Source organism: Martes martes, assembly GCF_963455335.1.
Source record: "Martes martes genome assembly, chromosome: 7".
Classification (NCBI taxonomy): Eukaryota; Metazoa; Chordata; class Mammalia; order Carnivora; family Mustelidae; genus Martes; species Martes martes.
The window spans coordinates 130,872,595-130,896,268 of record NC_137894.1 but is presented as its reverse complement, the minus strand read 5'-3'; the positions used below and the strand labels follow the sequence as shown (position 1 = coordinate 130,896,268).

General features: G+C 40.3%; 2 protein-coding genes across 2 annotated transcripts in view; one reads left to right on the top strand and one right to left on the bottom strand.

The window, feature by feature from the left end:
* The window catches only part of DNAL1 (dynein axonemal light chain 1), a 35,611-nt gene extending 21,105 nt beyond the window's left edge, over window positions 1-14,506 (top strand). Inside the window, exons 6-8 of the mRNA XM_080807917.1 lie at window positions 5,665-5,791; window positions 8,027-8,167; window positions 12,515-14,506. Coding sequence (XP_080664043.1) covers window positions 5,665-5,791; window positions 8,027-8,167; window positions 12,515-12,555 — 309 coding nt within the window. The 3' untranslated portion in view covers window positions 12,556-14,506. The remainder of the gene's footprint in view (window positions 1-5,664; window positions 5,792-8,026; window positions 8,168-12,514) is intronic.
* A 5,807-nt stretch (window positions 14,507-20,313) lies between these two features.
* Window positions 20,314-21,375, bottom strand: PNMA1 (PNMA family member 1; the record flags this gene model as incomplete). The annotated part of the gene is made up of 1 exon (XM_080809764.1): window positions 20,314-21,375. The coding sequence occupies one exon, from the start codon at window positions 21,373-21,375 to the stop codon at window positions 20,314-20,316; it is 1,062 nt and encodes a 353-aa protein (XP_080665890.1).
* Between the last annotated feature and the right edge of the window lie 2,299 nt (window positions 21,376-23,674).

Sequence of the window (23,674 nt, the reverse complement as noted above, 5' to 3'; positions counted from 1 at the left end):
GTGAAACACTTTTCTTTTTATGCTTTTTTTGTAGTGTTCGGGGTTTTTTGTTCATTTGTTTTGGTTTGTGGTTATTTTGTATGTTACTCTTTACTCAAAAAATAATCTAATGATTCCCCCCTAAAATACAAGCAAATATTTGTTTACCCATGTTTATAGCAGCTGTATTCACAATAGCCAAAAGATGGAAGCAACCCAAGCGTACCTCTATGGATGAATAGATAAACAAAAAAGAAAATGATGGAAGAGCGGCAGAGGGTAGGAGGACGAAGTTGGATGGGGTAGAGAACTTGGCCAAAATAGTCAAATCTAGGCAATCTGATTGCAGATTCCACACTTCAATTTAATGCAAAGAGTTTTGAGATTTTTTTTTAAGATTTTATTTTTAAGTAATCTCTACACCCAAAATAGGGCTCAAACCCACCTTCCGAGATCAAGAACCACATGCTTCTATGACTGAGCCAGCCAAGGACCCCAGTTTTCAGAATTATTGAATGTATTTTCTCTTAGTTTGTCCCTTGTCTTTCTACTTTATTTGTAGTAGTCAAGTGGAAATTTAAAATTTGTCAAATTTACTCATCAAATTTTATGAGTTCTATGTTTTGTATCTTATATAGAAGGTCTTCTAGATTATAAAATAGTCACATTTTCTTCTAGTACTTCTATAGTTTTTTAAGTGTAAAATTTTAAAGTTTATATATTTAGTCCATCTGGAGTTTATTTTTATATATTTCATCAGGCAGGTATCAAACCTTATTTTTTTTTCCTTTAAATGGTTAGCCATATATTGAAAAATCTCTTTTTCCCACTGTAAATGCCACCTACCAAACTCTATATATGCATGGGTGGGTTCCTGGATGGCCAACTTTCTATTTGTTGTTTTACTTATATACTCCAGCTCCAATATGCTGGTTTAGTTTTCTTTAGCTTTATAATATACTTTGATATCTATTTGGATAGGTCCTCTTTCTTTGTTCAAAATGCTTGTTGGATTTTCTTAAATATTTACTCTCCAAGAGAAACTTGAAAATCAGTTTATCAAGTTCACAAAAATAAATTCCCATTGGAAGTCTTAGAACTACATTGAATTTATAGATTGATTTGGAGAAAGTTGATATCTTTATAATAATGAGGCTTCCCTTACAGGCAGATTTAGTCAGACTTTTTAATGTCTTTTAGTAGAATTTTAGTTTTAGTTCCTGTAAGACCTGTACATTTCTTACAAAAGTGTATTCCTGGGGTGCCTGGGTGGCTCAGTCATTAAGCATCTACCTTCGGCTCAGGTCGTGATATCAGGGTCCAGAGATCGAGCCCGCTTTGGGCTCCCTGCTCGGCAGGAAGCCTGCTTCTCCCTCTCCCACTCCCCCTGCTTGTGTTTCCTCTCTCCCGGTCTCTCTCTGTCAAATAAATAAAATCTTTTTAAAAATGTATTCCTAGATAATTTATAGTTTTTTTTAAAAGATTTTATCTATTTACTCAAGAGAGAGGAAGTGAGAGAGAGCACAAACAGGGGTAGGGGCAGAGGGAGAGGAAGAAGCAGGGTCCCCGCTGAGCAAGGGGCCCGATGCGGGACTCGATCCCAGGACCCTGGGATCATGACCAGAGCTGAAGGCCCATGCTTAACTGACTGAGCCACCCAGGTAACCCTAATTTATAGTTTTTGTTGCTATGATGGATGAGGTAATTTCTCTCTAATCACTTCCTGTTTATAATATAAAAGCTATTTTTTGTATATTTATAATCAATTGCCTGCAAACAGTTCTTAACTGTTTATGAATCAGATCTTCTTAAAGACTTCTAAGCAACATTGTTATCTGAATTCATTACTTTATATAAAAAGCAAACACTAAATCATCATCATCATCATTTTATGTAGTCCAGAATGGAGGTTTTTGTAGCACTTCATTAAGCTCTTCCCATTCCTACAACTTCCAACGTAATACTATTTATGGAAGACACTTATTTTTTGTTTGTTTGTTTTCAATACTCGTAATTTCATACTTTGTTGATCTCAAAGAATTATAAACTTTAATAGTTGAAAGGGATATAAGAGAACTTCTTGTCCAACCTCCTCATTTCCTTTCCTTTTTTTTAAAGTGTTGCAAAATACACATAACATAAAATTTACCATGGTAATGATTGGTATTAAGTATATTTGTATTATTGTACAACCATCAATGCTATCCATCTCCAAAACTCTTTTCAGCTGGTAAAACTGCACTTCTGTACCCACTGAACAATAACTCCTTGTCCCCTCCCCTCAGCTCTAAAACCCCATTCTGTTTTCTGGGTCTGTGAATGTGACTACTATCCATACCTCATGTAAATGGAATCATACAGTATTTGTCTTCATGTGACTGGCTTATTTCACTTAGCATAATATCCTCAAAGCTCATTTATGTATAGCGTGTATCAGAATTTCTTTCCATTTTAGGGATGAATAATATTCTTTTGTATGTATATACCATATTTTGTTTTGTTTATCCATTCATCCATCAATGGATACTTGAGTTGTTTCCACCCTTTGACTATTATAAATAATGCTGCTGTGAACATGGGTATCCAAATATCTCTTCAAAACTCTGCTTCCAGTTCTTTTGGGTATATGCTCAGAAATGGGAATGCCAGGATGCCTGGGTGGCTCAGCTGGTTAAGTGTCTGCCTTCAGCTCAGGTCATGATACTAGGGTACTGGGATGGAGTCCTATATCAGGGTCCTTGCTTAGCGGGAAGCCTGCTTCTCCCTCTGCCCACCACTCCCCCTGCTTGTGCTCTCTCTCTCTCTCTCTTTCTGGCAAATAAATAAATAAAATCTTAAAAAAAAAAAAAAAAGGAATGGAAATTCTAGATCACATATTTTTAATTTTTGGAGGAACCACCAAACTGTTCTGTAGTATAGTAGCTGTACCATTTTACGTTCCCTACACTATTGCACAAGGGCTCCAATTTCTTCCTGTACTCACCAACACTTGTTATTTTCCATTTGCCTGATAGTAGCCATCCTGATGAGTGTGAAATGGTGTCTCAATATGCCAACCTCCTTATTTTACAGAGTAAGAAACTAGGAGGAGGAATGATTTGTTCACATGCAGAAGCAGACCAGTTTGCTAAGTACCTGTTTACTCAATATCCGGTTCTCCAAAGAGCCAGTGCACTTAATGACAGATTTCACTGAACTGATCTATACCAGTTTAGCCAGGTTTGCTGGTTCATAGTCACCAGATTGCTTCCCTAAAATCTTATCATTATTACCTACATAAAAGTATATAGAAAATTGTGTTTCAACACCTTGAAAATTTTTCTTTAAGGTTTCATTTGGTCTTAATATACAGCTGTTTCATCTCAGCTGTGTTTTTGTCAGTCCATCTTTGTAGAATTTCAGTTTCATAATTTAGACACTAATCACTTCTCAAATAATTAGAACACATAAAAACAGTAATCTAATTGAGCTGGTTAGCAAATCCTTCCATTTACGGAAGCACAATAGACAGTGGAATAGATTGAAAATAATTTGAAAGAACCATGCTCTGGGCATCCCAAATCTATACATTTGTAAGTCAGTATACATAAGAAACTCTCATTCCACAAAGTCATATTGCCAAGCAAAGAAAAGTCCCCAAGTGCACTGCAATTCAGCAGTGGTAAAACAGCTACATCCAAATGGCTGAAAACTAAACTAAAACTTAATTAGTACTTGGATGAATAAAACATCACAGACATCTTCAAAAGTTATCCTAGCTAAAGAAATTTCTACCCTATCTAAAATGAATTGCTGTAATTTATAAGTAGTTGAACAGTTTTTCAGCAGATCAGTAAAAGAGTAAATTCAACAAATTGGCTCTTGGAGAACTGATCCAGTTGGCTATGTGAAATTGACCAAGAGCCCTCACTTGCACAGGTAAAACAAAACTAACTAAGCAGCAGAACCCAGAATTGAGCCTAAATCTTCTAATCCATATTTAGTCAGTGTTTTTCCTGCTACCTCACACTTTCTAAATTGGAGACATGAGATGAATGGAGATGCGGTGAGATGAAAATATAAGCAATACATTTTCAATTATTTGAAGACTGATTGCCCTCTTCTGAAAGATAGGCTATATTAGGTCCTTTGGGAGAATATACCAGAAAACTGCTAGATGAGGGGGTTTGGTTAAATCACAAAGTTCTGATACATGAATGAAGTTGAAAGTTCAAAGTTGAAACTATGATGAATTGTGGGAGTTGGAATGACACACAGACTAATTCAGGCCACTCCCTTCTTGGCTTCCCCCTGCTTCCACCAGTATGGAAAATGCATTAAGGATATTTATCCAGGGTACACTTATTTTCTTTGGGGTCTTTGAAGGGAAAATTACCAGGACATAGACCTAGACCCCACAGTCTAGATGTTACCACGTAGTTGTAGGTAAATTCTTTTGGGATAAGAGGGAATTGAGCATATAATTGATCCTGCCTAGCACTTTTTTTAGTGGGGGGACGGGCAGGGAGAGAGGGAGAGAGAGAATCCCTAGCAGGCTTCATGCCCAGCAAGGAACCTGATACGTGATTTGATCTCACAACCCTGAGATCATGACCTGAGCCGAAATCAAGAGTCGGGCACTTAACCAATTGAGCCACCCAGGTGCCCCTCATTTCTTTTTTTTTAAAGAGAAATAATCATTATATTTGTCTTATGTCTATAAAAGAAGGAAGAGTCTTTGTACCACCACTGATTATATCTAGCATTTAAAGCAGAATTTTTTTTTAAGATTTTATTTATTTATTTGATAGACAGAGATTACAAGTAGTCAGAGAGGCAGGAAGGGAGAGAGGAGGAAGCAGGCTCACCGCTGAGCAGGAGTTCGATGTGGGGCTTGATCTCAGGACCCTGAGACCACGACCTGAGCCGAAGGCAAAAGCTTTAACCCACTGAGCCACCCAGGCACCCCTATATCTAACATTTAAGAGCCAGTATGATCTTTATATCATAATGGAAAGACTATGGGTTTTAAGCTGAATTTTATACATCAAAATAAGAGGAAAAAATAAATTTTGTTTATTTTATATAAAGTAAGAGGAATTGATGGATAAATAGTGGATGGCTAGATGGACAGATATGTGATAGGAAAGGGATAGTAGAATGTTAATGGTAGAGTCTGGGTAGTAGATGCATAGATACTTGCTGTAAGATTCTTTTAACTTCTTGTGTTTGAAAGTTTCTGTAGTAAATACTGAAACAAAAAACCCTGAAATTTAGACCTAGCTTTATTATTTGATAGCATTGTGATCTTAGAAAATGCCTTTAAGCTCTCTATAATAGAAATCAAGTAACCTGCTTTGCCTATCTTAAATGTTATAAGGATCAAATAATAAAATGTACGGGGAAATAATTTGAAATCTATACAGTTCAATAAAAGTGACAAAATATTGCTGTTATTTCCCCTTTTGATATTTCAGTAGCTATTCTTAGATCAGTTTGAAGAGAGGAAGAAAATGTTATACTTGCTTTTTAATGAGAAAAAAACTCCCACATAACCTTCAGCTCTCCTGCCAGTGGCCAGGTGTGTTTCAGTTCTCTCTGAAGGCCATTGTCTTTATGTTTATAAGAAAGGGGACAGAGGAAAAGTTTTTTAAAAAGCTTGACATTTAAAAATAAGCTTGTAAACCAAATTGCTTTCATTTTCAGGAAGCAGTAGGGGACACATTAGAAGAACTATGGATCTCCTACAATTTTATTGAGAAGTTGAAAGGGATCCATGTAATGAAGAAATTGAAGATTCTCTACATGTCTAATAACCTCGTGAAAGACTGGGGTAAGCTGAAGCTGGCTCTTCACTGGCTCTTCTACCTCTTATTTATGGAAAATCGCCCAAATAGAGAACAAGATGCAAAATGGGGACATTTCTTTATATGCACACAGGGGAATAGCTATAGGAGTTCCAGTCTTTCAGCTGAATGCGTGAAATTTACATTTAAATATTTACTTAAAGTGATTATAATTGAATAGATCCTGGTCCTATTCATCATGGAAAAAAATTATTGTCCAAAAGCTGAATGGAATCAGGGGTTTGTTTTTTTTTTTTAATTTTTTTTTAAGATTTTATTTATTTGACACAGAGAGAGAGAGCACAAGCAGAGGGAGCAGCAGGTAGAGGGAGAGGGAGAATCAGGCTCTCCACTGAGCAGGGAACCTGATACAGGGCTCAATCCCAGGACCCTGCGATCATGACCCGAGCCAAAGGCAGCCACATAACCGACTGAGCCACTCAGGCATCTTGCAATAATCTTAAATAAAGTCTTTCTTTCCTGTCTAACTTTTGAATGGAACCAGTTTAAATTTAATAATTCTTGGATGGAAGATGTATTTGCCATCTATATGACTTTGTTTTCTTTTTTTGTTTTGTTTTCTTTTTTCTTTTAAAGATTTTATTTATTTATTTGACAGATAATCACAAGTAGGCAGAGAGTCAGGCAGAGAAGCAGGCTCTCTGCTGAGCAGAGAGCCCGATGCAGGGCTCAATCCCAGGACCCTGGGACCATGACCTGAGCTGAAGGCAGAGGCTTTAACCCACTGAGCCACCCAGGCGCCCCGACTTCGTTTTCTTATAGTGTATTATTCATTCAGCATTTACTAAAGCCCTGTTCAGTGTTATGAACTATGCCAGGCTCTTGAGATACATAGTTGAATAGGACACTGCCCCTGCCTTCAAGGAATTCACAACTTAGTGGGAAAGAGTGGTTTATAAGCTAATAATTATAAAACTGTGTAATGAGTTCTTCCATAGGTGTGTGAATGCAGTGCCTTGAAAATTCAAAGATGAGGGGTGCTTGGATGGCTTGGTCAGTTAAGCACTGGAGTCTTGGTTTCAGCTCAGGTCATGATCTCCTGGTTGTGAGATCAAGCCCTGCAGGATCCGTGCTCAGCAGGGAGTCTCTTTAAGACTGTCTCCCTCTCCCTCTGTCCCTCCACCCACTCTCTCTATATATAAAATAAATAAATAAATCTTTAAAAAAAATAATTCAAAGATGAGGGGCACCTGGGTGGCTCAGTCGGTTAAGCTTCCAACTCTTGATTTCAGCTCAGGTCATGATCTCAGGGTCGTGGGTTTGAGCCCCACATCAGGCTCCACGCTCAAAAGAGAGTCTGCTTGAGATTCTCTGTCTCCCTCTCCCTCTGCTCCCTCCTATACACACTCTCTCTCTTTCTCTCAAATAAATCTTTTTTAAAAATTTTTAAAATTATTTACTTACTTATTTATTTATTTTGATTTGACAGACAGAGATCACATGTAGGCAGAGAGGCAGGCAGAGAGAGGGGGGGAAGAAGGCTCCCTGCTGAGCAGAGAGCCCGATGCAGGGCTTGATCCCAGGACCCTGGGATCATGACCTGAGCTGAAGGCAGAGGCTTTAACCCACTGAGCCACCCAGGTGCCCCTCAAATAAATAAATCTTTTTTAAAAAAAGAACTCGAAGATGAGGGAATGGGTAGAGACAAAAGCAGTTTGACTTAACCCACACTGATGCAGTACAGCATAGAGAAGACCTGTTACTGTCTTTGTGATTCTGAACTTCATCTCCTTTTCTTACCCCATCCTTAGGCTAGGAAAAAGAAGAGGTATGTCTTCTTTTTCCTTCCCTTTCCATAATGTCTTCAGAGAATGACTTCATATGGTGTAATTTCCCTTACTTTCTTCAAAATCTTTTTTTTTAATATTTTATTTATTTATTTGACAGAGAGAGATCACAAGTAGGCAGAGAGGCAGGCTGAGAGAGAGAGAGGAAAGCAGGCTCCCCGCTGAGCAGAGAGCCCGATGTGGGACTTGATCCCAGGACCCCGAGATCATGACCTGAGCCGAAGGCAGCGGCTTAACCCACTGAGCCACCCAGGTGCCCCCTTTCTTCAAAATCTTAACCAACAAATCATTCTGAACGATTTGTCCCAAACTGAGGGTTCCGAATAGTCACAAACACATGCTAGAGTTCAACCCCAAAAATCGTAACAGGAGAACTTGCCATTTCAATATGGAATGTGTTCTTTGTACTTGTAGCTGAATTTGTGAAGCTGGCAGAATTGCCATGCCTGGAAGACCTGGTGTTTGTAGGCAATCCCTTGGAAGAGAAACATTCTGCTGATGGAAACTGGATTGAAGAGGCCACCAAGAGAGTTCCCAAACTGAAAAAGCTGGATGGTGAGTGACTCTGGACGAGTTTGGGACAATGCTTTTTAGGTATAAGGATTGAATTTGTGACATGGAATAATGAAAAGGAACAAAACTAAAAAAGAAATAGCTTGTCTCTAATCTCCAAAGCCATTTCATTCCCTAGGAAATTTTACAGTCTGGGGTCGATCCAGGGTGAGATGAAAACCTTCTAGCATACTGAGACTGATATAAAGTCATCCCTAGACCAGAAAATTTTAGGAAAGCTGGTCTTGTTCTCAAGTCAGGTATTATTTTGCAGGATAACTGGACATAAATGGTAAGCAGTCGCTTTTTCACAACTGGACCAAAATTGTAGTTTTCGCTCTACCCCCACCCTCTAAGTGTAGTTAACCAATATTTAAGATAGGTGTCAATGTTTGTAGATATCCCTGACTTATTGGGTTCAAATTCCAGTTCTCCCACTTAATAGCTTTTTCGTCATCATGCTAGTTGATTTCACCAAATCTTTTTCTTTTATAAACTAAAAACTGGAAATGATAATAGTCCCAGACTTCTCTGGATCTTACCTCCTCCCAGGAAGCCAGGCAAGGATCCCAACTGTTCCAGAATCCACAGACTTCTCTCTTTTGTGCCAGCCCAGGGAAATAACCTTTCTAATCTGAAGAGAATCACTATCCCCCTCCTTTATTTCCACATCATTCTGCATCTTCTCACAAACTGTCTTCCAGGAATCTTCTTAGGCCTTTCAAAGACAAAAGCCAGTAAGTCTGACAGTCTTTCTCTACTTTCCACATGCCCCTGTAGCAGTGATCCAGAGCCAACTAGGCTACCTGATTGAATGGAGGGAAAGAAAAATATTTAGAAGAAACAAATAAGCAATATCTAGCTACATATCATCATCATCATCATCATCATCATCCCATGTACCAAATACATATTTGCCCTATTGTCTTTTTTTTTAAGATTTTTTAAAAATTTATTTGACAGAGAGAGATCACAAGTAGGCAGAGAGGCAGGCAGAGAGAGAGGAAGGGAAGCAGGCTCCCCGCCGAGAAGAGAGCCCGATGTGGGAGTCGATCCCAGGACCGTGAGATCGTGACCTGAGCTGAAGGCAGAGGCTTTAACCCACTGAGCCACCCAAGCGCGCTGCCCTATTGTCTTTAGCACCATACCCATACTGATAGTCACATCCAGATCAGAAGGACCTAGCTGTCTGAGGTTGAGGCTTCCTTGTCCCTCAGCCCTTCTCTTCTCTCTTTACCACCCCCGCTGCCTTGTCATTCTATCCTTCCTATGTTCTTTGTCTCCCCATCGCTCCCCCACTCCCTCTTTCAGAGCCTCACTACGCAACCCTTTTATCCACCCCAGCTTACTGCAGTGGTTGTTCTTAAATGGGGCCGCACCCCTATGAAGATATCGGATATTTTAGAATCTCTGGGGAGAGAGTGAAGAGGTCTCTATTGTTTGAAAAATTTCACAGGTGATTCCGGTATGCCTCCCTGGAAGATATTTGCTCATCTGTCCTCCAGTTGAGAATTATTGATGTGAAAAGCTCTTAACTATCTATTTTCCTATTCCAGAAAGTTTTAGCAGCTTGACTGACATTTAATTGACACACAGTTAACTGCACATATTTCAAGTGTGTAATTTGTACATTTTGTTATACATATACACCTCTGAAACCATCACCACAATTAAGATAATGAATATATGATGGTGACTATGGTTAACAGTACTGTCTTACAGCAACTTGAAAGTTGCTTAGAGAGTGGATCTTAAAAGTTCTCACCACACACACACACACACACACACACACACAGAAGTACTTATGTAAGGTGATGAATGTATTAACTAACATTATGGTAATGAGTCCATAAAATATTTGTATATCAAATCATCAGGTTCATACCTTAAACTTACCCAGTGCTATCTCAGTCATATCTCAATAAAGCTGGGGAAAAAAAGATAATAAACATATGCATCACCTCCAGAAGTATCTTTGTAATCCCTCCCTCCTGGCCATCATTGCCTCCCGAGGCAATCACTGATTGCTTTCTGTCTCTGTAGATTAGTTTGAATTTTCTAGAGTTTTATATCAATGGAATCGTGCAGAATGTTCTTTTCTTTTTCTCTGGGTGCATACGTAGGGGTAAAGTGACAGACTTGTGGAGAGGTACAGGAATAATTGGGAAGAGGCAAACAGGTTTCTAAGATACTGGTAATGTTCTATTTCCTAAATTGGTAGTGGGTATATAATCATTAGCTTTATTACCCCTTATTTATATTGCATTTGTATGTATGAATATTTCATAATTAAACAATAAAATAGAAAAAAGGGGGTAGAGGGGCGCCTGGGTGGCTCAGTGGGTTAAGCCGCTGCCTTCGGCTCAGGTCATGATCTCAGAGTCCTGGGATTGAGTCCCGCATAGGGCTCTCTGCTCAGCGGGGAGCCTGCTTCCCTCTCTCTCTCTCTCTCTCTGCCTGCCTCTCTGCCTACTTGTGATCTCTCTCTGTCAAATAAATAAATAAAATCTTTTTTTTAAAAAAGGGGGGGGTAGGGACGTTAGAGTCTTGAACTTTAGCTTTTTAATGTTCACCTTTGGTTGGATTCTAGAAACCATTTAAAGTCATTTGTCTTCTTTCAGGATCGCATATAGGAAATAAAACCCTTCCCTTAAAGATGGAACAGAACCCCCCATGTAGACCTTGAATAGACCAAGCCACATTTTAGGGTTTTGGACCAAGTATTGATCTCAAGCCAATCTGAACAGCCCCTAGGAGAACCAGCTTGGTCTACCCTAGTAGGATAGACCAGAACAGAGACAGCTACAGCTGCTAATTTGCCCACTTTTGCTTCTCTTCTGTTGCTTTTAAGCAGAACTAGGGAATCTTAAAAAGCTAAAATGAAAAGGATAATGCCAAATATTATTGGGATGTGGAGAACTGGAACTCTCAGACCTTGCCAGGTGGTAATGTAACTTGGTATAACCACTTTAGAAAACTGGCATTATCTATGAAAGCTCTACATACATATCCATTATGACCCCACTTTTCCTCCTAGCTATACACCCAAAAGAAAAGGATACGTATGTTTACCAAATGACGTCTATGAGAATGTTCATAGCAGCACTATTTTAATAGCTATGAATTGGAAACAACCCAAATGCCCATCAACAATAGAATAAATTATGACATATTCATACAATGTAATATTAAACAGCAATAAGAAAGAATGAACTACAAATTTCACGCAGTATAGATGGGTCATGCAAGCATAATGTTGAGTAACAGAAGCCAGACACAGAATGTATATTATGCCATCCTGTTCATATCAATTTCAAAAACAGGCAAAATAACCTGTGGTTTTGGACATTAGGATAGAATATGCCTTTTGTGGGGGATAGTGAATGAAAGGGGGCCTGAGGAAGTTTTGGCGGTTCTAATAATGTTCTCTACCTAATCTGGTGCTGATTACCAGATGTGTTCACTTTCTGTATATTTATTGATCTGTACACTTATGTAATTTGTGTACTTTGGATGTTATACTCCAATAACACATTCACTCTCCCCCTGCGAAAAGATGCTGTGGGGAGTACAGAGGGATGAAACTCTGCTTGCTGACATAAAGAACATAAATGTTCATTACGGAGGGATCACAGAGGAAGAGGCACTGGAATTGGTTTCTTATTAAGGGTGGGGTTTAGATGGAAGGAGATTTGTGGGGTGGGGGGACATTCCAAAATGGAGGAACTCTGTTGAACAAGGCTCCAGGGGTAAGAGTGTGCACGGTGAGTTTGGGAGACAGTGAATTGATCAGTTTAGCTGGTGCAGAAGGTGACTGGCTGAGGAATTAAGACAGAACAGTGGATCGAGATCAAATTGTGGGCAGGCTTCAAATGCCAGTGCTCAGAAATGTGTGGCCCTTGGCCCAGTGACGGCCTGCAGATGTGTCCCCCCCCCCAATTTGTTCCTATTGTTTAATATTTGGGAGAATAATATAAAAATTCAGATTTCTGGCAACACTGGGATTGTATATTTTATTGTGAAAAATGAAGAATATTTCTTTGTGTTTAACATACAAAGTTTTTACTGTGGATAGGGCTTTATTTTTCTGCCTGGCACCTGTAACCATTTTATTTGCAACTCTGCATTTGGGGAGCCATATTCATAAGTACTTGTATTAATCCATTTGAGAATTTCCCTGAAGGGCTTTTTGGATAATTTGAAATTAAAGAGATTATTGTATGAGATTATTTTTATTATGGCACACTTCCTGGCGTCTCATAGTTTCTCAACTTAACAGGAAAATATTTTCATTTAGAATTTTAACAATCTTTTGAGAATGACCAGAAATAATTTTCTTTTTCATTTTAGGTACCCCAGTAATTAAAGAGGATGAGGAAGAAGATAACTAACACCACGTTTTCTGCTTTGTGTTAACTTATTTAAATGTCATAAGAACAATAGATAAGTTTTGTATAATTGTCTATTTTAAAGATTCTGTGTGGGGCAAAAGGTTCTTCAGATAAAACAAATCTCTCATTGCTATCTTTTTTTTAAACCTATTGAGTGTTTCTCCCCCCAAACAGTAACACCAACTTCACACATCCTAGTACTTTTTTTAGAAACTCAAATTCTCAATTTTTGTCTTTAGTCCCAGTTATGTACTATGTGGCCCCATCTACAAAACTTTTATAGACCAGTCATTTTTAACAACAAAGAACAACAAATACCGTTCTTTATTCAGTTTGTTTAGGGTTGGTTTTTTTTTTCAGTCCAGGCATTTAAATATATATACTTAACTTTTGAATCTGTAAACCATCTTTCCTGAAGGTCCAAGTCCTTATGACTCAGAAGCACAAATGTGTTATGCCTTTGGTTCAGAAGGCACCACAGTGACAGGAAGGGTTCCTCTTAGAAGAAATACAGAGCAGTCCTAGAACAAAGATTCCCAAAGTCCAATTGGAAAAGCTGTGGTGAAAAAGGAAAAATTAATATCTTGGAGGCCTTATAGCCCATGTTATATTTACTTATTTGTTTTTCTAAAAAAATGTGTACATTGTCAACTGGAATTTAGCTTGTGTTTGCATGCCTGGCCACTTGAGTCACTGTGCACAGTCAGTCATGCTGTGATCCGAGTCAGTGGTAAAAATGACGGCCATGATCATTCCTTTGACCACTACTGTGGTCATGTTATTCATGTGGACCTGACTTTAGGCACACTTTTTGGTTTATAGTCCCTTATATGTTATATAAGGGAATATATGTAAACAGTAGTTATATTTGAATTCCTAGGGTAAATATTGGCTATTCATATATATCAAAATTTTCTCCAATAACTTTGTTGACCCTCATGTTGGGAGAAGTGGTTGCTATAAATAAGGATATAGAACTTAAAAGACTGCATCTGATACCTTTCAGTAGATTAAATTTAGAATCTCAAAATATATTTTTAGAACGTTTCTAAGTTAGACAGCTCTTAAAATGAATTATGTAAGTGATTTTGGAGGGAAAAGAGAAGAGATATTTCATTATGGGATCCCAGGCAAATGGCAATATTTTTGAAGATTGCCTTCTCTATGAAGCATGGTAGGTGACTTAACCTCAAAATTGCAAAGCAATAGTTGGATACAGAGCTTAGAATTTGTAAGGAAAAAAAATAATCTTTTTGGAAAGTACAAGGTATAGTAGTCAGTAACCAGAGGAAGTTCATAGCAAGTCATGACTGAATCACAGATTGCAGAAAAGAAGTCAGAGGCGCTCTGCCAAATTGTGCCTAAAGTCCCTCAACCAGAGACTGATTCTTCTTTCCCCATTTACTTGTGTAAAATCAGTCAGACGGGAGAGTCATTTTTTTAAAAAGTGATTGCATAGTCCCAGGTTTCAGAAAATTTCAGCTATCATTTAAATAGGAATTACATGATTTCTCTGAGTCACTCTGATCTAAAGGGACCACTGCTTTGACAATCAATACTAAGTATAAACAGCAAAGGAAAAATGAGTCCAACACTTTTTTTAGCTTCCTTTTTGTTCTTCCTCATAATCTGATAGGAAGAAATCTTTACTCTGGCTTATACATTCAAAGCCTTTGGGTACTTCTTTTGTGAACTGTAGACAATGAGTATTCCCCGTGGTGATGTTTAAGTCCCCCAAACTAGGAGGGAAGACGATCTTCTTCGGTTGTAGTTTACACTTCACCCAGTAGGCAAGCTTGAAGCCATTTTACGATGTATGGTTATATTTTCAAAAGTTACTCTGGAAGTGAATGTAATAGGAAGGGATGACTTCATATTGAATCTGTAAAATGGCTTACAGTGTTGGTGTGTGGTTTTCTGAATTCTATAATATAGAAACTAATTTTCTCTGCTTCTTGTTTCTTAATGTCTTTAATCACTGATAGTTCTCAAAGAAATGAAAGGTGCTTTTCTGTGTCCATTTCACACAAAATTCATATTTAGTTTCAACAAATATTTGAATGACTTCTATGCATCCTTTTCATGGAGTTAAAACCAGAATCCATGCCATTAGAAAATGGAAGATAGGATGTATGAGTATGTTCTGAACATTCTCTCCAATCATTCCTTAAATCATCCTTTACTGTTGCAAATTTAGCTGATATTAAATCCCTTTGGTTTATGGACTAGATACTTGACCTACTTGGAATGGCTTCTCTTTGTGCTCCTGGTTTAAAGCATTATGCCATTTTAGTGGCTCATTTAAATTTCTTCTATTCTCATAATGATGGTAGAGCTCTAGAATCAGTTCAGTATTTTAATTTTTCACAGGTAACTTGATTTTAGTCTACAAAGAATTCAACTTTTCTGTGTTCCCTAACTCTAAGCTTATGGGTATATTACCTGGTCAAGACCTTGAAAGGTTTTTGTGTTCTCTGTTCATAGGATTTTATTCCTTTAAATCAGAGTTTCTCAGTCTTGGCCCTATTAACATGTTGGGTTGGATGATGTTGTCCTGTGTATTACAGGAAGTTTAACAACATATCTGGCTTCTTCTTACTAGATGCCAGTAGAACCCCCTGCTTAGTTGTAACAACCACAGATGTCTTCAGACATTACCATCTGTCCGTTCTGGCAGGGGCATAGGAGCAAATCTGCCCCTGATGAAGAACCAGTGCTTTATACTAACATTCCTTTTGTCCAGGATGCATTATTTTCACTCCGTAGTCATATATGCCACCTGAGTTATTATATGCTAGAAGGTGTCATATTTAATAATCATGGGTGGAATGAAAATGGTCCTTGGTGTTTTTCTCTTTGGTAATGGTCATTTTAATAATTTTCATATAACACTAGAAACTCAGGGCTGGAAGGTTCAACTTAGAGTTTTCAGCAGGGTCTCAACTTCTGTTTCTTAGCACTCTTGCTTTTCTTAGGACAGTAATTATTAACCTACCTCTCTCTCTTACTCTAACAGAACTCAACTTCATGGTAGATTTTTCTTTATCTCTAAAGTTGAACTTTCTGAGTGTGCTTTTAGAAAATGGATCATTCTTTAAGTGTTCATTCTTTAAATGTTCCTTCATTGTCCACTAATGCATAGAATTTTCCAGACTGTAGCAGTAATTAAATACAGAAAAGTATTATATAAAATTTGGCAAAATTTGGTAATCAGATGTGAAAGTTAGCTGGTGTAGACACCAATTTTGAATGTGATCAGAGGAATGTCTGATCATGATAGTTGGTCACTAACTCGGTATGGTTATAAGATACTTAAATGTGGTTCTTGTGAGGAAAAAGAAATTTTGGCTTGAATAGATGCTTCTTCTTATACCTTTTACCAGAGGTCTGAAGTAGAGTAACAAGGAATAAGAAATGAATCTTAACTGTTGACTTATTCTCAAAATCAGTGATGTGTAAGTGGAATGGAGGATTGTTATCTCTCTGACCCAGAATCTTCTACCTGGGTTTTTCTTAGGACTAAATGGAAGAAGTGTAGGGTCTAGAAAGGTTGGATTTAGTCATTAGCTTTTAAAAATTGATGTGTGTGGGGGGAGGAGGACTGTCAAAGTATCGATCATATGAGTAGTTAGTGTCTCTCTGACCGCAGTCTGTCAGTTTGTGAAGACTTTACTTTGTAAGTATTGGTAAAGGGAGAAAACTAACTGCTGAACTGAAAGTTATTCTTTAACTGAAATTAATTCCTTTGGCACACATTTTCTTTATTTAGGCTGTTTAATGGGTCTGTGAATAATTAATATAAAGCAAGATTCAGTGTAGTGGATTTGGTGCTTCCATCACAGCTAACTTGACCGTATTCCTTTATCTTCACTCCAGCATGAGGTTTTTGTTTTTGTTTTTGTAAAACCATAAAATAGGTGCAATAAAAAAAAAGGGGGTGTGTTTAAAAAAAAAATCACTGAACTTTTAGAAATCCCACATCTAAATCTCTATCCCTGCCTTTTTATAAGCTAATGACTACAAAGGAAGTAAACTGAAAGAAAAAAATGAGACGGAGTCTTACTTTTTTTCTAAACTAAGAAAAATTTTCTCTTGCCACTTGGAGAAGTCATAACTGGATTCCAGTAAATTTCCCATATTGGGCTAAAATAGAGGGGAACCAGCCAACCAAATTCTGATCCAGCAAATTTAACAAGGGAGTGGGGGAGAGTGAACTATTTTGCAGTAGATTTGCACTTTAAAATTATAAACTGGATGTTGGTGGAAAGTACTCCCAAAGGGCAGATAGGTAAATACCTAGCCTGCACGTGGATATCGGAGAATCCAACTTCGTCCTTGCTCGTTTCTAAGCCCACCTGCGCAGTAGTTGTCTGTTGACATAATCAGAGTCAGGATTTCCCTGTGTCTCTCGTTGTCATCTTCATTGGTGTCATCTTCCACATCCGCTACATTGACGGTCGTCCCTCTGGGGAATGTGTCAAGTAGAATTCTCTCGGAATCGAAACTTCGTGAGTTATCTTTCCCACATCTAGGTTTGCAAAATTAATTTAGATGTTGGTTAAATTAAGTTGTGGCTCGTGTTACAAGGATGGGAAGTTCTTTTCTTCTTGGATCTGTCACAGGGTACCTGCCTCTGAGGTGCTATCGCCTAGAGGGATCAATTCCATCAGAAGACTGGAGAGTCAGTAGCTATGGAGAATACACATATAGCTAGCTACTTCTCCCAGGGTGTCAGTCATGATAACGAGCATCATTCCAGAATCTTTGGCTTCTAGAACCAACTCCATTCTGAAGAACATTTTAACATCTATTAATACTTCGGTAATAATCTTTTATATGCAGGAATTTTGTAGCATGACTTTATGACTAAACTTATTGTGTTAAATTATTTAGAAATGTTGAGTTTCTGAATGTTATTTTGTGAGACATGTTTTGAAATAGTAATAAATTGTGTTATTTTATAAAAAAAAAATTTGTATCTTTTTTGGTTATATGACCCCTTAGTTTTAGCTAGTACAGAGCAACGACGTGAACGTCCAATGACATTCAATTCTGAAGAAATTTGGTCTTTGGATCAAACATTCCACACAGCTTGTGTGCATGTGTATGAGAGAAGGGGGGGAGAGATTGACTCATTTCTTTATGCTTTTTTTTTTCCCCTGTAGTTCACCACCAATGACAGTCTCCTCTCCCAGTTTTGTAAGTCTTCACCATAAGTTCTCTGGGCACCGTTTCAATGATTAGTATCTTGGAAAGAGTGCTTCCCAAGACAGCAAGTTACTACTGCACGTGACAAGTCCTAGTCTTCTCCTCACTAGTGGTATAGGAGGTTAAGATTGGTTAACAGGCCCCTGATGTGTGGTCTGGAATAATCTGACATTGGCCAGCCCCTTTGTGATACACAAGAAATAGGGAAGAGCCGTAACATTATATGCTGTCTCAGCACATATTCTGCGCTATTGGCTGAATATAATTTTGGTCTCAGAGTGGTACTGTAGTGCAGTTTCTACTTCTTTATTCCACAGTTCTTTGGTTTTAAGGATGTTTCTTGCTGCTGTCCTTTAAAAAGCAGATTTTAGTTTCTGAGCCTATAAAGAGAAAACCTTAATTCAGATTAGAAACAGCTCATTACTTTTAGTTCATTATTTTCTAGACTAAAGGGTGGATGTCCAGAATCCTGACATGTATACTGTTATATGTATTGTATTAAATATATATGTATGTATATGTAGATATATAATTGTTATATATAATAAAAGAATCCTAAGTGATAACCCTCCTTTCTAAAACTCTGCAGCTATAAGAAGGTGTATCCCTATGTACAGATGTAGAAGGATGCCTGCAACATTGGGTGAAAAAAATGAACTCATTATTTTTGTTATGAATGTAGTATGTGTGGGTGAGAATGTGTGTATATGTGTGGTGGCCGGTTGGTGTGAAGTGGCAGTGGGAGCACATGTGTGTGTATGTGTGGAGAGACGGGAACGTATGGTTGGGGTGGAGACTGCTGCAGTGTATGCATGGGGGTGGGATACGATGGAGTGCTGGGGGGAAGGTGGGAGTGAATGTGTGTGTACAGGTAAGAGTCGAAGAAGTAAGTGGGGTGCGTGTACCCAGTGCCATGCCGCCAAGATGATGGGAATGAGTTGGGGAGTGGAGGAATGAGGTCATGTTTGGTGGGGGAAGCGAAGACTCGGTATCTGTTGTGAGGGTCAAATATGTGGAGATCTCTGGAGAGAAGATTGTGAGTGTGGAACCGACCTGACATGGCAGATGTGGACATAAGAGAGTGTACAGAAAAATCTGTTAGACTGTATACCGGTATTAGCCTTTATAAATAATTTTTTGCCTTATGATTGTTAAATAGATTGGCTACTTTTAAAGCCTTGTTACTAGGGGAAAACCCCACTGAACTCTTCTGTTCATGTAACCATTTCTGGATTTATTGGGATCTCAAGACAAAACATCTTCAGTCACTGATTCTCTGCAGTCAAACATGTTTTTAAACTGTCCCTGTTTATACCCTTTTCATATAAAAGGGCTGCTATAAATCTGAAACATTCATTTTAAACATTTTAAACATTTTAAACAGGTATGAGGAATTATTCCTGTAGCAAAACATTTTTAGCTGAAAAGGGGTTTAAAAGGGGAGAAAAAGCATTGCTAGATAACATCCTGAGCCTCATTTCAGGATTTCCTAACATCGTATAGTAAGTTAATATTTACTTATGTCTATTTAGCCTTCTAACATTTGCCCGTTAGAAAACGTGCAAAAATGGAATACATCAAAAAGTTCTGCAATTTAAACTTATATAGTATGCTATAAAGCTTAAAGATAAAGTAACTGGTTTGATTTTTTTTTTTAGTGACATGGGGAAGTCTTCCTAAGAGAATATAGAGCTTAATTACAATGAGATTTTGTATACATGTCAGAAAAACAAGACAACAGAATTTTTTTAAATTCTTTTATTCATTTACATGTATTTTGATAACTTCAAATTTAGAACACTTAGAATCAGCATGAACAAGAACTACTATTCAATGACAAATATTTGAAATGGGGGAACAGATACTGTAACCGGTTCTTATTAACCTCCCCCATGCAATTTATATCTGTATCTTGTACAGAGAAAAACTGATTTACATAATTCTAGAACTGCAGTATTTTTCTAACACCCCATTCCATAGTCTCAGAATACTCTTCAATTAAACTGATCCAGATGTTTCAAGATGAAAAGCAAGAAATTCGCTTTGTTTGAATAACTAAATAGCATCTAATTAAGCCACATTTCTTTCCATTAATGTAAATGAGGTGCAATTTACTGTAAACACAAAAAACATTACATGGTATTAGTAACAACGACTCCGGTATTTACTGAACACTTCTCGTGTTTGCCAGGCCCTGCGCTGAACATCTGAACATGCAATTTCACATTTAATTGCCTCAACGGGAAGTGTCACGAATTCACATGTTTTTTTACAACTGAAGTTTGCCACAAGGACAGCTTGCACTGAGCACCTGCGGACAGGTCTGTACTCGGCACTGCAGCCAGTACCACTCCCTTGGAGCAGCGCAGGGTGCTCACTGGCGAGGCGGTACTAATGTTACACGAATACCCAGGCCTGACTCCCCCCGCCCCCCCCAAAACAAGAGAACATGGCGAAGTCTTTACAACTAAGAGACACACCTGTAAGATAGCACAGAGACAAGGAAAGCGGCTGTGATCTACATCTGCACTACAGCCCCACTCCTGGGCCTCAGAAGTGCCCCTCCAGGCCTAACTGCAGGAGGGCGACCTCAGCCTCCTCCTCCTCCTCCTTGGCCTCCTCCTCCCGGATCTGCACCAGCAGCTGGAAGAGGTTAGGGGCAGGCCCTTCCCCAGCCCCCGTCAGCCACAGCTGCCTTCGGATGGCCCCGCTGTGGTTGGCCCCTGCAATGACCTGCTCCAGGCGGGCCTGGTTCACGTTATCTTTATCTATGGCCCCCTTCTCCACCACCTTCTGCAGAAGAGGCTCCAGACGAATGACATAGGCAGACAACTTCTCTCCCGGGTTCTGATAAGTGTTCAGAAATCTGACCTGCGCATCCCTAGAGCTCTCCACACTGCCAAACACCTGCTCGAGCGCCTTCAGGCATTCGGCAGTGGTTATGGAAGGGTTGTTAGTCTTGAGGATGCGGATGACATCAGCAGCAGGGCCTCTAAGACTCTCCATCAATCGCCGCCTCTTTTCTAAATCAGACACCTGCCACTCCTCTAAGACCTCATGAGTGTGTTCCAGCCAGGGATCAAAGGTCTCCTCCCCAGGCCCCGGGATGTCCCTCCCCGAGAACAGCGTCAGCTTCTTGTACCATATGGACTCAACAAGAGGCTGAATAACGTTATCCAAAATATAGTTTAGCATCTCTGCTGGCATATCTGGGCCTGGGGCCGGAGCGGGGTTCTGAAAGCCAAGGACGCGGGCAACATCTTGCACGGTCCACCCCTCTCTCGCTAGGAAGAGGTGCAACCTTTCTAAAAACTCAGCATCGGAAGTCGGGGGTTTAAAGACCACTTTCCAGACCCCTCCTTTCCCCGGCATCTCCCTGGGGATCGCGGCATAATCAACAGCGCCAGTGAGCTCTAACAAGGCTGCTTTCGCATTCTCTTCCCTCCAAAACATTCTCCCAAGCACTCGATAGGGCACCTGGGGCATCGCAGCCTGGAGGGTCTCCTCGATTTCAGCCTCATCACAGTTCACTGGGATCCCCCAGACCAGCAGGGCTCTCTGGGAGTTCACATCCATCCCCCTGCACCAGTCTTCCAACAGTGTCATCGCCATTTTCCCAACTATCACGGGCCCCAATTCTATAAATACGGATTAGGCTGTGTCTGCCTGTGCTCTAGGACTCAGAACAGATGCCGATACTCGCCCCAATATGCCCGAGGGAGGCAAGCTTCACGCGATCACAGTTAACAAATGACACCAGACTCCTGCTCTTGTCCTTTCGCTGCCCGCCCCGCAAGTCAGTCCGTCGGCTCGTTCTCGGAGCGAAGCCTCGGGGAGGCTGAGGCAGTCGGTCACGCGTCCGCCGCCACCTTGCGTCTCCGGTCGGGGTCCGCAGCCGGGGTCTCCACGCGTAGGCAGGGGGTCGCGTCGCGGCGCAGAAGGCGAGGAGCGAGGGCGGGTGGCCAAGGCTGGAACCGCGGGGCTGGAGGGGCGCCGGGGTGTGGCCGCGGGGCGTGGCCGCCTTCTCCCTGCAGCCGGGGCGCCGGGCACCCGCTGCACCTCCCGGGAGACGATCCAGCGGCGTTCGCGGTCGGAGGCCGGCCTTCAGGCGGAGGAGCGGCTGCTTTGCAGACGAGGGCTGTGTGTCCCCGAAGGAATAGACAGTTCTGAGGTCTCGGCGGCGGCGAGGCCAGCCCGCAAGCGGCTTCTTTGAAGACGCGGTGATGGCTCCAGGCGGCGAGGGCGGCTGAGGACCGAGGACACAGGCCAGGCCGCGGACGCGCCAGAAGGACGGGGAAACGACACTGCAGGCGGCGGAGGCAGGGGCGGGCAGGAGCAGCCGTGCGCCGGCTGCAACCGGCTGCGGCGGTGTGGCGCAGCTCGGCCACCAGGTCGTCCGACCCACAGCCCTCGGAGGCGTTCCTGCCGCAGTGGGGGGCGGGGCCGGCTCCGGGAGCGCCTTTCCGCGTCGTCCCGCCCCCGCGGCTGAGCGTAGCCATGGCAACGGCGGCCTTGAGGACGCGAGTTCCGCGCGCTCCCTGGTTGGCGGGGGTCGAACGGTTGCCATGGTGCTAGCCAGGCGCTCCGGGCACGGCTTACTCTGAAGGCGCATTTCCTTTTTCACATTTTCTAGAATTTTTTTTTTTTTTTTTTTTTTTTTGTAAACAAAGCACCGTGTTTAAAAAAAAATCTAATTCAGGAGTGGAGTGAAGGTGACGTCGGTCAAGGCAGCCTGGCCTACAGCTGCGTAGGAAAAATACCGTCTTGAGCGCTGCGGCTTCGCTTGTGCCACCTGATTGCCTTCTGCACGCTCCGTACTTCATCTCCATGAAACTAACACGTGGGAAGTGTGCCTTGTACATATTTTTGTGTGAGACACTGAGTTGAGACTTTTCCTTGTCTAAAATTTTGTAAAAATATCTGTATCTTTTCAGGAATCTTTGTAGCCAGGCAAACGCTAGCTGCTTGTTTTTCCCGTCCTGGCATCGTTTGACAAAGAGGTGATAAAAGAGAATCTTTTGTGGTTCAAAACTGTCAAGTAATCCCCTGCAAGCAAAACGGGGCCACCCAACCTCAATCCCGGGCGGTGAAAATCTCCCCAAAAGAACACAGCATTCAACTCTGAATTTTTAAAACCTTATTTAATAAAAGGTTTAAAGATACAGAAGAACATTCAAAAGTAAATAAGTTACATAGGTACATTACAATCACATCCGCAAGATTTACTTTAGTGTGTTATTTTTTTTTTTTTATAAAAAGCACACAAAAAATAAAATCTTCAGTCTGGTCTATCACAACTGTACAGCAAGAGGTAATATTTATATATATATATATACACTATTTTAATATGTAACAGTCTTTTTAAAAAAGGGTGCCACAGGCAGCAAACACACAAAAGGCAGTGTCTGATCATTTTTTTCCCAAAATAAAAGGAATATACTTATTTATATGCTATTAAAATATTTGTACAATAATTACAGACTGTCAAGGCTGTTCCTGTGCTGTCCCCTCCAAACAAGGCCTTCAACTTAGAGACAAATGAGGGAAAGTTGAAACAGCTGCAAATTGTTAGAGGCAAATATTAACACAGCAAAATATGGGGAGGACATACAATCGTTTTATAAAAATATGCATACTTCCTGTAAACCTAAGGAGTTAGGCTTGCCAGTCTGGTAATAAATACCATTCAAAAAAAGACAGCCCCAGGGAAAATATATTTAAATAGCTGAGGCTTGAGTATGTGTTGTATTCCTCCTTCATCTTAACATCTGGCACATGAGAAGAAAGAGGTCAGGTCACTGAGGCAGTTAAATAGAGGGGATCTCTTTAGACATAAGCAACATACAACCTCTATGTCAGGGGTAGGGGGGCGGCAGAAGGTATGAGGGTGTACCTTAGCTGTGAGGGGGGC